At 38.3% G+C, this 15,598-nt stretch overlaps 2 protein-coding genes across 2 annotated transcripts in view; both read right to left on the bottom strand.

Annotated features, from left to right (window-relative positions):
- LOC124264773 (hemicentin-2-like) overlaps window positions 1-15,598 on the bottom strand; it is a 255,580-nt gene that overhangs the window by 1,797 nt on the left and 238,185 nt on the right. The window contains exons 15-16 of the mRNA XM_046699558.1: window positions 1,499-1,804; window positions 21-149 (exon numbers count right to left, since the gene is read on the bottom strand). Coding sequence (XP_046555514.1) covers window positions 21-149; window positions 1,499-1,804 — 435 coding nt within the window. The remainder of the gene's footprint in view (window positions 1-20; window positions 150-1,498; window positions 1,805-15,598) is intronic.
- The window catches only part of LOC124264777, an 89,097-nt gene that overhangs the window by 68,891 nt on the left and 4,608 nt on the right, over window positions 1-15,598 (bottom strand). Inside the window, exons 5-6 of the mRNA XM_046699571.1 lie at window positions 13,089-13,157; window positions 12,780-12,914 (exon numbers count right to left, since the gene is read on the bottom strand). The gene's annotated coding sequence lies outside the window, so the exon portion shown is untranslated. Of the gene's footprint in view, window positions 12,915-13,088; window positions 13,158-15,598 lie in introns of the transcript that reaches the window.

The raw sequence follows: 15,598 nt of genomic DNA, 5'->3' as shown, positions 1-15,598 counted from the left end.
TCTGCACACAGCACACCTACCTGGTTTCTGCAATATGCATCTGTATCCTTTCCTGGTCATGACGACAACGACGACCACAATGCCGACGACCAATACCACACCGACTGTCACTCCTGCTATTAATCCAGCTGGTAAAGAGGGTGCAGGAGCTAAAACAGAAATACCCCACGTATAAACAATGCCATACTACATTGCTACATAATACATAATGGACATGTGATAAACAGTTCCATTTATCCAAAACATATTCCATGGGACGTTAAAAAGTAGTAGTCAAAAAGGGAAAGAAAGGAGCAGGGAATATCGGTGAATAACATCAGGTGTTCGTGACAAAGTTGGTATGTTCTGCTCTCCATGTAGCACCCGCCACTTACAGAGTGCATATGTCGAATATGGTTGCTTTCAGTGTTTTTATAATGTGTTGTGATACATCTATCATAAATGTCGATTACTGTTACTGGAAGAATTCAGAGACAGATTACAGAGGGTGTTATTGTATCTTTGACAATTGTTAACAGGTTGGTCTGGATTTAGCAGTAACACGTAAGCAGTAGCTTCCAAATGACAAGCTGAGATGCAGATTGTTATGCGGGATAATAACGAATAATAAAAAACAAATAACGTGGGAGAGCCAATTGCTGACATCGGTTGTGAATTCAAGAGGACTGAAAAAATAAATAGCTGCGAAATCCAAGCGGTTTCTTTGGAAAGATTATTGCACACAGAGGTACCAAGGATATCGAAACTGGTATCACCGGTGTTCTCGCTAAATGTTCTCTCAAAGGTTTCCCAAAATTGGAAATGTTTCAGCGTCACCCTTGTTTAAGACTGATTTACACTGTCTGTCTGTCTATATATTTTCTAAACAATAACAAGTATATAGGAAAGGGAGACGCCATGTCTTTTCAAGTGACTTAAAGTAGTACTTACATAGCCTTTCATACTTGCATATTTATCCGTATAATCATCACATCATTAGATGAAAGAAATATAAGTTAAGGCAAGTGGTTATGAATCATTCGTTTTATTTACACTCTGCAATATTCCAGTTATACCTTTGCAGCATGTCAATATATTGAAACTTTTAAATTTAGTCTCCTCACACAACATGTGTTCTTGAGGTTTCATGTTGAATATATCAAAATTAAAATACATTATATATGTTTCATAACATCATAGGTGTCTGAAACAATACGTAAATCGTTACACGGGCTGAAAGGGAAAGTAAGTAGCAAAGTTTATGACAGTACTTAGGGCTTCATAACTGAATCGTTCAAGCCACATACACTGGTCGCTAAGACAACCAAGTATGGAATGGATGCAAATAGGTCTAGATTCTAACATTACACCGATAGTGAATATTAACAAATAAAGACTCTTTCAGTTCATTAAGAAAATTGATTACCTCTTGAGTAAGTACCATGTATAAAAACAGAGGCAACAAACAGCTCTACCTACGTATCCTGAGATGATGGCTTGAATGTAAAATGAGACGTACGTATAACTTCCTTCTCCGTGAGTCCAGTCACATGTTCAGTGTAGCTGCTGCTTCCAAACTTGTTCCTGGCGACAACCCTCACATAGTACAGTGTGTCAGAGTTGAGATCATTGATGACTGATGTTAAGTAATTCCCACTTCCTGTCTCCGTATGACTTCCTGCTGTCTTCCAGTCCTTCTCGTCTGTGCTGTACTCTACAGTGAATGTCTGAGTAGCTCCGCCATTGAACTCCTCCTTCCAGGAAACATGTAGAGAGAAGGGACCTTCTGGGGAGACACTGATGTTTGTTGGGGTGCTTGGTGGTCCTGGAAACAGAAGATGTACTGACACTACACATTTGTTAATGCATGCACCGTTGTGTTAAAATAAGGTAATTAATGAATGTCAACTAACAATTTATTGTAAAATGCATAACAAGGTTAACATTAAACGTTAAGTTAACTCAAACTTTTCTATCCTTAGCCATTTATTGAAGTTAATATTTACAAATTCCAAACATGAAAAACTTTCATATAATTTTCAAGAATGTCTAAGGTCACATTTGTTGTGACCTTCTCAACAATGAATGAATCTTAAGCCATGCTGAGCATACTCAGTTCTTTAGAATGTTGCAATCTTATCTGCCAGAGATCAAATGGGGTGATGGACGAAAGTGTCAGTCTGAACTATGTGTCGATATGCATGCATTGAATGGGTTCACGCATCATACATGGCTACAAGTAGAAATATCAAATTTGAAAGTCAATCGATGCGGTGATGTATTACATATTTGACGGTGTAAAAAATAACGAGTTGTCAATGATGAATGAATGAACTTAGAAATAAATGGAATGGAAACCAGTTAATATTGATATTAGTGTGATGGGTTAATGTCTGCATGACATCAGGCATCATTCCTGCGGGAATATCTGAAATAAGCATCAAATTATTATGTTAGTTTTCAGAGAGTTGTGTGGGAAATCCGATGCTCACTGCTGACATGGGAAGTTGTCACCATATTTGGAGATAACTTGGAGTTTAGAATATTCACGAAGTGTTTAATCTGAACTGAACGGAACTGAACTTTATTTACAACCCGTTCGTGTTCTGCGGCATTAGAAGTACATGTTTACATCACTATTACGTATACAGTGCTAAATACATATATGATACAAAATGGTAATGGTAAATATCGGATGGTTGCAAGAATACACTATGTAATTGCATGAATTTACCCAGTTAAATATACTATGTTACACACAGAACTCAGATATGTTGTGGTCGCATCACAGGTTACAACTAGAAAAAAGTGTCTTCCAGTCAAGAGATGAGTATGAACAGACTCTGCCATATAATCTTAAAACAAATAGGTTCTTATGTTTTAGATAATATTTGTGATTGCATATTTTTTTGTTTTTAAATTTTGCACGGTTTGTTTTCAAATTTTGCACACATACACATAATGGAAGTGACAATTCATCTTTGTGTTTGTAAGCATTTTGGGAGAATGCTAGGAATCTTTACTGTCTTGTAGAGTTTGCAATCATGGCAAGACCAAGATATGACTAAGAGGCACCGTTTTATCCTGCCTTATTTGAATGTTTAACTCCAAGCCGGATATTCAGGATACCGTGCCATTTGATTTCCTCTTTCTGAGTCATGATAATGAAGACATTGAGGAATGTACCTATGGGTCAGTAGTTGGATTATCTGTAATCCATGAGCAATAATCCGGATTAGTCTGATGAGGCCATTCAACACTCAGCTTCAGACCCTGTTCTGACTGTTTCCCTGTTCTGACTGTTTTACCTTCACCAATGTCTACCACGAGTCCTACAGTTGGAGGTTAGCAAGAGACTCTTACCTTCAGACACAATGTCGAGTGTGTATGTCACTAACCCCCAACTCCATTGTCCACTGTCAGACTGTAGTCCCCGAAGTCCTGCTGTTGGAGGTTAGTAAGGTGTAGTCTGGCAGTGACTGAGATGTCTGAGACAGGGCTGGAGGAACCAGTGAGGTCCTGGCTGGTGCTGATGGATCTACTCCAGGTGAATGTAGGAAGGGGTAGGCCAGGACTGACACAGACACAGTCACGTCACCACCCAGTCTAGCGGCGAACTTGAGTTGCTGTGAAACTGTCCCATCTAGTCGAGGAGAACCTGACCAGACGAAAGAGTATTCGATATTGTCAAAACCCTAACAGCTTTAGCTGGATAAACCCAAACTGCGTCGCCCTTCTCTAAAACAAATGTAAAATATCCACGTTCTGACTGGTTTATCTGGTGAACTCATTGATGAGTTATCTAAAAGCATAAAATTAGGTCATGGTGGCCTACATTAAGTTTTGTTGCACATGTTTAAGTTCCAATTGAAAAGGTCGTGTAGTTTCTGTACTACAGATTATTATATTTGTATACAAGATCTCAACTTCTGGTAAAACCGATATTGTCGCCTTAGAATCATAGAGCACAAAGTGACTAAAATGACAATTTCAGACAGAGACGTATAAATGGTCTGATATGATATCGTTTAGGATATGATTCCATTTAACATGTTTCTTTGAATAGTTGGAAATAGTTGGAATTGATAGACTATTCAAACATCATTCGCATTACTCTGGAAGTTTTGGTGCTCCAATTCTAGGAACGTCCTGGAATTCTGCGATCATCACTATTATGATTCTGGGTTTGAACCACACTCATGCCTTTGAGAAGTGCGTTAAATGTTGAAGTGATGTTTCACTTTGGGCTAGCCCAACATTTGGACGACAATACCTCCCTCCCTCCCTCCCTCCCTCACTCACGCTCGCTTTTACCACAAATAGTAAAGATTCGAAGCTAATTTGAACTTATATGAGCAGCATATACTTGCTCTAAACGCATCAAAAGTATGTTTTTTCCAACTTCAGTCTTGTTCATGATGTTGTCCCATCGCCCCACATAATACCTAAATAGATACAAACTTTTATATATGATTATGTATCTTGACAATCACATTCTGCCTTGACACATATCACCTACAGTTGCTGAAAATGAAATACTTACATTTAACCAGCAGCTCCAACCTCTGGGTGACAGGTGCCCCGATGTTGTTGGTGGCAGTACAGGAGTAGTTCCCTCTTTGTCTACAGTCTGCTGACTCCAGTCTATATGTTGCTGTCAGGGGAGTTATCTGCCCTTGTCAACTCCTCAGTTCCATTCAGTAACCTGATGACTGACCTTGGATTACTGTCAACCTGGCAGCTCAAGGTGGCTGGGTCAGACTCGTTAACTGTCACTGAACCACTGAGTGAGTTGGCCGTGAACATACTTATAGTGACAGGATCTGAAATTGCGTCAACGTTATCAAGATCAACATCTGGAAATAAATATATTGTTATGTGAAAATAGTCTCGTTTTGGGGCAAAAGAAAGGTTTTATGATTTTTTAATAAATAGTTGAAATACTTTTTTAAGATTGTCCTTCCATTGTAAATAAATATCATCAATTAAAATATATCGTGAATGACACCTTCACGGAGTCAGGTCTCAGATCTCACTACAGATGTACCCACACTCTACCACTGACCATATATTTATGTTACAGGCATTATGTTCAAAATATCTCTGTAAGCCAAAAGTCAAATTCTATTGTGCATTCAATGATTTCAGAAAGGTTTTTGATTATGTTGACAGGAAAAAACTGCTATATTTACTTTTAGGAAAAGGATGTTATGGTAAAATGTACAGTTTGTTAAAAGTATGTATGGGTCCGTGAAAGCAAGTGTAATGGTTGGAACCTCTAGCAGTGGGGTTTAGCACCTCTGGTGGGGTAAGGCAACGTGCGTCTTGATCCATGCTCTGTTTATGTCCTATATTAATGTGTTTGCGCTAGAAATGTATAGTGCTTGTTATCATGGTGTATTTGTTACCCAAATTACTGAACATCAACACTGACTGTAACACTGTCACCAGTGTAGACTATATACACTTACACTGAACATCAACACTGACTGTAACACTGTCACCAGTGTAGACTATATACTTACACACTGAACATCAACACTGACTGTAACACTGTCACCAGTGTAGACTATATACTTACACTGAACATCAACACTGACTGTAACACTGTCACCAGTGTAGACTATATACTTACACTGAACATCAACTGACTGTAACACTGACTGTCTGTGCTGACACTGTCACCAGTGTAGACTATATACTTACTGTAACACTGTCACCAGTGTAGACTATATACTTACACTGAACATCAACACTGACTGTAACACTGTCACCAGTGTAGACTATATACTTACACTGAACATCAACACTGACTGTAACACTGTCACCAGTGTAGACTATATACTTACACTGAACATCAACACTGACTGTAACACTGTCACCAGTGTAGACTATATACTTACACTGAACATCAACACTGACTGTAACACTGTCACCAGTGTAGACTATATACTTACACTGAACATCAACACTGACTGTAACACTGTCACCAGTGTAGACTATATACTTACACTGAACATCAACACTGACTGTAACACTGTCACCAGTGTAGACTATATACTTACACTGAACATCAACACTGACTGTAACACTGTCACCAGTGTAGACTATATACTTACACTGAACATCAACACTGACTGTAACACTGTCACCAGTGTAGACTATATACTTACACTGAACATCAACACTGACTGTAACACTGTCACCAGTGTAGACTATATACTTACACTGAACATCAACACTGACTGTAACACTGTCACCAGTGTAGACTATATACTTACACTGAACATCAACACTGACTGTAACACTGTCACCAGTGTAGACTATATACTTACACTGAACATCAACACTGACTGTAACACTGTCACCAGTGTAGACTATATACTTACACTGAACATCAACACTGACTGTAACACTGTCACCACCAGTGTAGACTATATACTATATCACACTGTCACCAGTGTACACTGAACATCTTACACTGAACATCAACACTGACTGTAACACTGTCACCAGTGTAGACTATATACTTACACTGAACATCAACACTGACTGTAACACTGTCACCAGTGTAGACTATATACTTACACTGAACATCAACACTGACTGTAACACTGTCACCAGTGTAGACTATATACTTACACTGAACATCAACACTGACTGTAACACTGTCACCAGTGTAGACTATATACTTACACTGAACATCAACACTGACTGTAACACTGTCACCAGTGTAGACTATATACTTACACTGAACATCAACACTGACTGTAACACTGTCACCAGTGTAGACTATATACTTACACTGAACATCAACACTGACTGTAACACATCAACACTGTCACCAGTGTAGACTATATACTTACACTGAACATCAACACTGACTGTAACACTGTCACCAGTGTAGACTATATACTTACACTGAACATCAACACTGACTGTAACACTGTCACCAGTGTAGACTATATACTTACACTGAACATCAACACTGACTGTAACACTGTCACCAGTGTAGACTATATACTTACACTGAACATCAACACTGACTGTAACACTGTCACCAGTGTAGACTATATACTTACACTGAACATCAACACTGACTGTAACACTGTCACCAGTGTAGACTATATACTTACACTGAACATCAACACTGACTGTAACACTGTCACCAGTGTAGACTATATACTTACACTGAACATCAACACTGACTGTAACACTGTCACCAGTGTAGACTATATACTTACACTGAACATCAACACTGACTGTAACACTGTCACCAGTGTAGACTATATACTTACACTGAACATCAACACTGACTGTAACACTGTCACCAGTGTAGACTATATACTATATACTTACACTGAACATCAACACTGACTGTAACACTGTCACCAGTGTAGACTATATACTTACACTGAACATCAACACTGACTGTAACACTGTCACCAGTGTAGACTATATACTTACACTGAACATCAACACTGACTGTAACACTGTCACCAGTGTAGACTATATACTTACACTGAACATCAACACTGACTGTAACACTGTCACCAGTGTAGACTATATACTTACACTGAACATCAACACTGACTGTAACACTGTCACCAGTGTAGACTATATACTTACACTGAACATCAACACTGACTGTAACACTGTCACTGTCACCAGTGTAGACTATATACTTACACTGAACATCAACACTGACTGTAACACTGTCACCAGTGTAGACTATATACTTACACTGAACATCAACACTGACTGTAACACTGTCACCAGTGTAGACTATATACTTACACTGAACATCAACACTGACTGTAACACTGTCACCAGTGTAGACTATATACTTACACTGAACATCAACACTGACTGTAACACTGTCACCAGTGTAGACTATATACTTACACTGAACATCAACACTGACTGTAACACTGTCACCAGTGTAGACTATATACTTACACTGAACATCAACACTGACTGTAACACTGTCACCAGTGTAGACTATATACTTACACTGAACATCAACACTGACTGTAACACTGTCACCAGTGTAGACTATATACTTACACTGAACATCAACACTGACTGTAACACTGTCACCAGTGTAGACTATATACTTACACTGAACATCAACACTGACTGTAACACTGTCACCAGTGTAGACTATATACTTACACTGAACATCAACACTGACTGTAACACTGTCACCAGTGTAGACTATATACTTACACTGAACATCAACACTGACTGTAACACTGTCACCAGTGTAGACTATATACTTACACTGAACATCAACACTGACTGTAACACTGTCACCAGTGTAGACTATATACTTACACTGAACATCAACACTGACTGTAACACTGTCACCAGTGTGTAGACTATATACTTACACTGAACATCAACACTGACTGTAACACTGTCACCAGTGTAGACTATATACTTTACACTGAACATCAACACTGACTGTAACACTGTCACCAGTGTAGACTATATACTTACACTGAACATCAACACTGACTGTAACACTGTCACCAGTGTAGACTATATACTTACACTGAACATCAACACTGACTGTAACACTGTCACCAGTGTAGACTATATACTTACACTGAACATCAACACTGACTGTAACACTGTCACCAGTGTAGACTATATACTTACACTGAACATCAACACTGACTGTAACACTGTCACCAGTGTAGACTATATACTTACACTGAACATCAACACTGACTGTAACACTGTCACCAGTGTAGACTATATACTTACACTGAACATCAACACTGACTGTAACACTGTCACCAGTGTAGACTATATACTTACACTGAACATCAACACTGACTGTAACACTGTCACCAGTGTAGACTATATACTTACACTGAACATCAACACTGACTGAATAAGTAATGCCCATGCTGTACTCACACTGAGGCTCCTTGTTGTACACCTGGCTCCACTCTGACTCCAGACCCTGACTTTCTCTCGCTCTACATCTGTAGCTTTGACTGTCCCGAACTCACTGTGAAGGTGTAGGGAGAACCAGGGAGGTAACTGTGATGTCAGTGTTGTCACGCTGCCAGGTGTAGGTCAAGAGTCAGACCATGGTCAGCTGGGACAGAGGTAGAGGTGGAGGTGCAGGTCAAGGTCACTTGCTGGTTGTAGACAGGTGTTGTTGACACTGGACGACCAGGTGTGGTGGGTTTACCTTTTACAGCGATAAATGTCTTTGAGTTTAACGTCTCCAGTCTATGTGGGGACGGTCAACATAACCCTGTTTACAAGTGCAGATCCCTATGTACTAAGAATTCCAAACAACCCTCACATTACAACGACTGTAAATATACTCAATGAAAACTCAGCTTAATTGTAACTTCGCGTTTTCAGGGTTCCTTGATAACTGTTGTTTGACCTTATTTTGTTAGCTTCATCGTTATCGCCTTAACCTGCTCAGAATTCACTGTCACTCTTTTTGAGTTGAGTTGAGTTGAGTTGAGTTGAGCTTTACGTCACATCGGCATTTTCCAGCCATATAGTGACGAGAACAAGTTTGCATTAGTAAATATTGTAAGTACATACTCGGAATGAGTTTTGTTTCAAAGACATTTATTGATTACATTGTCATTCAAAAGCAGAAAAAGTCATAGCATGAAATTTAAAGGCAGGCGGTTTGTTACATTTCATAGTTACAATTTTTATGGTTGTTACATTTCACAGTTACAATTTATGATACAGATCAACTTCCCTCAGGTAGTTCAGTATCAGATGGGCGCTCACGTGAGAACAGATCTTTTTAGGTTTGTTGCATCATAATGTGAGTCCTTTGCAGGCGATAACAGTCCACGCAGTCAAGCAGAATATGCTTGACGGTGATCACCCATCGCAAAGAGACACACATGGGGTCCATCCCCATCCGTTTTCAGCAGGTAGTCATGTGTAAATCGACTGTGGCCAATACGGCATCGTCGTAAAATTACCTCATCGCGTCTTGACTGGCAACCCAAGTAGGTATGACCGATTGTTGGCTTCAATTCATGGAGTTTGTTTCTTCCTACTTGAGTGTCCCACCTTTTTGCATCAGGTCCCGAGTATAGCTTTTGATAGTGGGTTTGAAGTCACTGTATGGGATTAGCAGTGGAGATAGGGGCTTTCGAGAGCTGCTTTTGCTGCAGCATCGGCCTTAGTGTTACCTGCTATGCCGACGTGACCTGGCAAATCCAGCAGAGGATGATGTCATATTGGCCAGTAGAAAGGTCGTTGTACTGTTCTAATATGTCCAGGATGATTGGGTGACTTGAAGTCACATTTAGAAGTGCTTCTGAAGGCAGGATAATGAATCTGTAAATACGATGAAGTTTTTGGACTGATTTTGCTGTTGAATGTAGGTCAAAGCTGAGAAGATAGCTTTGGCTTCAGCGGTGAAAAAATGGAACTGTTGTCGGGGATCCTAGAGGAGACAGTCTTGGCTCCAATACATTTGCATGTCACACTGAAATATGTCCGATTGAACTTTTATCCGATTTGTGCTGATTTTCAATATGTGTCTTGAGTTTTTCGAAACGTTACTCTGTAACTTGTGCATTTGGAGACGTTCAGCAACATTAACTTCGAGCCCCTGATGCCATGCATGAAACAATATGCAGTTTCCGGTAAAGATACAAGCACAAAGTACAATAATATTATTAGTAAAGGATGTATCTGTGGTTCATTAGTAAAATGGAAGCTACATCCACAAAAACATATTTGCTAAAAAAAGCAGAGTCGATATATATAATTATATACTTCCGATATCTGGAGGAAAAGTTCAAACAAAAATCCGTCAAATTCTTGGGGAGGATGTTGCCCATTATTTCATGGATAACTGGAAATAATTTCTAGTCGACTGCTTCCCCGTAGTTTGGCCATTTATTTGGATAAACAAATGAATTTTACGAACTTTTAATAGCATGGACGAAAAATCTTGTTTTCACCTATGGAGGCAGATGAAATAAAACAGCTTTCCTGGACACAATAATCATCTAATTGGGGTGGAATTGGACACAGATATCTTTTACAGACTTACTGATACGAAACAATATTTAAACTTCAAATTTTGCCATCCGAGCAACACGAAAAGAAGTCTTCCATATAACCTGGCGCGAAGAATATGTACAATAGTTTCAAACCAGGACACCAGCAATCAAAGACTGAGTGAACTTAGATGTTTTACTATTACTGAATATCCAAAATCTCTTGTTGAAGACGGAATCAACAAAGCGTTACAGCTTAATACACAAGATCTATTGGCAGGAGCGATGAAACAAACCAATGAGGAAAAGGTAATTGCTTGTGTATCTACCTAAAATCCGTTGAACCCAAATGTGTTCCAGAACATTAAAACAAATATGTACATCTTAGAACAAGATGAAAAACTGAAATCAATGCTGAAATCTAGAAAATAATAAATATAGCAAAAGACTAAATCAGAATCTTAGAAAGATCCTTAACAAAAGCCAAATTCATCTAAAACCCAGAATGTATCAAATCCTACTGTATCCAGATGTAACAGAAGTAACTGTGGAAGGTGTTGACATATTGTTGAAGGACACTCTGTAACTTTCACGAGACACAGAGAATCTATGTAAAACCGAATTTCGACTGTTCTTCCAAAATATGATATATGTCATAACATACACAGGCTGTAATGAACAGCATATTGGCCTATCAGAAAATTTAAGAGCCCGGTTCGTGTCCACAAATTACAAATAAAGTGTCCTGTATCCCACTGAGTGAACATCTAGATGTTTGTGCGAAAGGAAACGATATTAAATTTACAATATTTCCTTTTATCAAGTTCAACATTTGGACAAAGTAAAACGAATTTTAAAAGAACACTACTTCATAAATAAGTTGTCAAACCAATGCAAGTATATGTAATGACGTCATACTGTAACTGCTAAAATCTCCCTAAAGAACGAAACATGTTGGAGAAAAAAGTCATTCTGTTTGTATTTATCTATCTGATAAAATACTTCTACCGTCAAAATATGTTGTTGGGGTAGTCCGATAGGAACGGTGTGGTATTCAGATTTAGAGAGCGTCTGTATTTTCCACACTACTTGCCTTTGTTGTGTTCCTTTGCATCTCATGAATATAAGACAACACTTCATTCAGATGCATCAATATTCTGTCTGAATTCTCCTTTTTACCTCCCATGTAGCCAATCAGTAATATAGCGGCATTGTTTATAGTCGTATGTTGCATATGTAAACTGTGTAATCATCTATATATTAATTGCAGCACCATTGTACCCAAAGATCCACATTTAGGCAAAATAATCAACATCAACAATAATAATGAATACATCAACTGCTGAAATAATTAATCTATAGTACATTCTGCGCTTTGGTCCATGCATTGCGTGAACATTTGTGAAGTTTGACAAAGTATATATGTGATGATCGATTAGACCAGGAGTGAAAGGTCTTATCGAATTCTAATACATGGTGGTTAGATTATGAGTATATCGATGACATAGTTTTATCCAAATATGCATATGGAATATATAGTGGTCAATCCATCATCTATAAACAACAACTAATTAAGAACCCACTCACCCAGCACAACAAGTTTCTGTCCACAGTTCTGTATCACACTATTACTCCCTCCGTTCCCACACGTGTATGTCCCTGCATCTGATGTCTGGATGTTGCTGAGGGTGAAGGTGACATTCCTGGCTGCTATGTTCCCCTGGTACACCAGTCTAGGTGTGTAGTTGGTGGTGTTGATGAATATCCCAGAACCTGTCACTATGAACACAGTGTCACCAGCAGGACTGACAGCATAGAAACTGGCTCCTGTCCCCAGACCTCCCTGTGGAATCTCCCAGCTGAACCTGGCTGTGTCAGACACTGCAGACAACACTGGACTGGCACTGGCGGCACCTGATACAACACCTGCAGAACGAAAGCATCTGGTAATTTAGAGTGTCATTCATGAAGTTGGATGGTGTATTACACCAAGCAGAGACCTGCTCTGTTTGACTTGTATCTATGTTGAGTAATGTAATGAATTTTTACTTCAGTAGCATATGCAGACATTACTGGATATGACCGATATAACAAACGCACCTGCTATCACATATAATATTGCAGCTGGGGATGTCTTCATCATACCTTTGTCGGGCACCTCCGCGACATCTGAAATAAATGTTCAACATGTATGATATTTTTTATACTGTTTTGAGTATCAACGAGTATGCGTATGGGTTTGATTTATACATATTTATTCAAAGAATGGATTAGGTACAAGTTATGCCAACTTTGTGAAACCCTCTCCTATTTACAGTGCTTACATGCAAAGTGAAACAAACTATATGTACAGGGATAGAAAGATATATACAAAATGATATATACAATACAATGAATACATGAATTATTTAGATAATGGGTGAAGGATCACTGTTACCGTCTGTTTGCTGTTACTATGCCATGATGATAATGTGTGTGTGTGTGCGTCTTTGCTGCGCTAAACTCTCATTATAATATATCAGCAATAATGTTTTCCCCGAAAGGGAAGGGTTGAAATAGTGGTCCGCCTTCCCTTCATCATGATGATGGATCATTGGTGATCAAATCGATTCCTTCACTCAAACAAAGACAAAACAGTTAGAAATATGAACTGTGCCCACAAGACATATTTTACTATCACTGTGCACAAACTCATACAATCACTGGTTCAAGGCTACATCTGGCTAGGAATCCCAAGTTTTATAGGTTTACTATTCCACGAGCAGGGTGTTTACAAGAAGGTATAATGATGAAGTGGTAGCATGTCGCAATCCACGATCACTGGATTCTGGAACACCTGAAGGAGTACGTATCACCTGGGTTGACAAGGCAGTAGCCGCGCGTGTCTGTAGGGAAGGGAATCAACGGAACCCAGAAATATAGTGCTTGTATAAAATACACTGGTGAAATATAACGAGATCGAGGATAGTTTGGATATTTTCATGTACACATCTGCTTTTACGACTTCAAATGAAACGTAATGTTCTTGCCTGTTAGCATTTACTGTATTTCCACTGACGTAAGATGTGGACATATTCACTATGAAACTGCCTGAACTCTGCACTAACCATACCTCTATTTAAGTCAGGTTGTGCAACCGACCCAAACAACTACAGGGGTATATCACTCCTAAATGTTTCAGGGAAAATATTTACATCAATACTAGATAAACGCCTCCGTCTGTGGATAGACTTGAATGATATTTTAACAGAAGCACAAGCTGGTTTCAGGCCCGGATATGCTACTATACAGATAATATATTTACCCTTCAGACTTTATGTTCCAAACATATTTCTAAGCCTAAGGGGCGATTCTTCTGTACTTTTATAGATTTTAAAAGGCCTTCGACTATGTTGATAGAGCCAAACTTCTATATTTGTTACTTAAGTCAGGTTACCATGGTAAATTATACAATCTTCTTCATAATATGTATTCATCTGTAAAATCTTGTGTAAAGACTGGTAATTGTAAAACTGATATGTTCTCAACAAGTTCTGAGTACGTCAAGGTTGCATTTTAAGCCCAATTCTTTTCATCTTTTTTTTAAATGAACTTGTTGCAGAAATATATAAATCCTGTAAACATGGTGTGTTTATATCTCAAGACATTGATGATATTATGATGTTACTTTTGCTGATGATGTAAATATGTTTTCCTATACAGTTAATGGTTTACAGCAACAACTTAATGTTTTGCATAAATTTTGTATTACTTGGGGTTTGAGTGTTAATACTGAGAAAACTAATATTATTGTGTTTAGAAATGGAGGTGTGCTAAAAAAGGATGAGGTATGGTATTATGGTAATACAAGGCTGAAATGTGTTTCGTATTATAAATATTTGGGTTTAATATTCTCATCCAGACTAAATTGGTCCACAGCCTGTAAACATGTATCTGTTCAAGCATCAAAGGCTATGCAATCTGTATATCAGTTATTCAAAAAGAATTCTGTTATTTCTTTCAAAACGGCCTGTACCATCTTTGATTGTAAGATTTTACCAATTCTTTTATATGGGTCCGAAATCTGGGGAACTAAATACTTTCATTGTATAGAAAAGGTTCATGCATCATATTTTAAATGCTTCCTAAATTTGGGAAAGTATGCTTCAAATAAGGCTGTATTAGGGGAAACTGGGCGTTGCAATATATTTGTACTCACCAGATTACGAGTAATAAAATTTTGGGTGAAGTTATTAAAATGGATTCTTATAGGTACCCAAGGCAAAGTTATATGTTCCTAAAGCTACAAGATGATATTGGCAAGCTTAATTGGGCATCAGAGGTTAGACAGTTACTTTTTTCGACTGGATTTTTGTCATGTGTGGATTTCACAAATGGTTGGAAATGAATGTAATTTTTATATGTTTTAAGCAACGTCTTCAGGACATTTTCTTCCAAGAATGGTCTATGTCTATAAATAATTCAAGTTTCTTAGAACACTATTCTTCTCATAAATCTCTGTTAGAACCGGAGTTTTATATTATGAACCTACAAGACAAATCGTTAATAAGGGCGTTGTGTAAATTTAGAATTGGCTTTCATGATTTTAGAATTCACTATTTACGCAAACC

The sequence above is a fragment of the Haliotis rubra genome, unplaced genomic scaffold (genome assembly GCF_003918875.1).
Source record: "Haliotis rubra isolate DU_JTF1 unplaced genomic scaffold, ASM391887v1 Scf941, whole genome shotgun sequence".
NCBI classification, from domain to species: domain Eukaryota; kingdom Metazoa; phylum Mollusca; class Gastropoda; order Lepetellida; family Haliotidae; genus Haliotis; species Haliotis rubra.
This window is presented reverse-complemented; position numbering and strand designations above follow the sequence as displayed.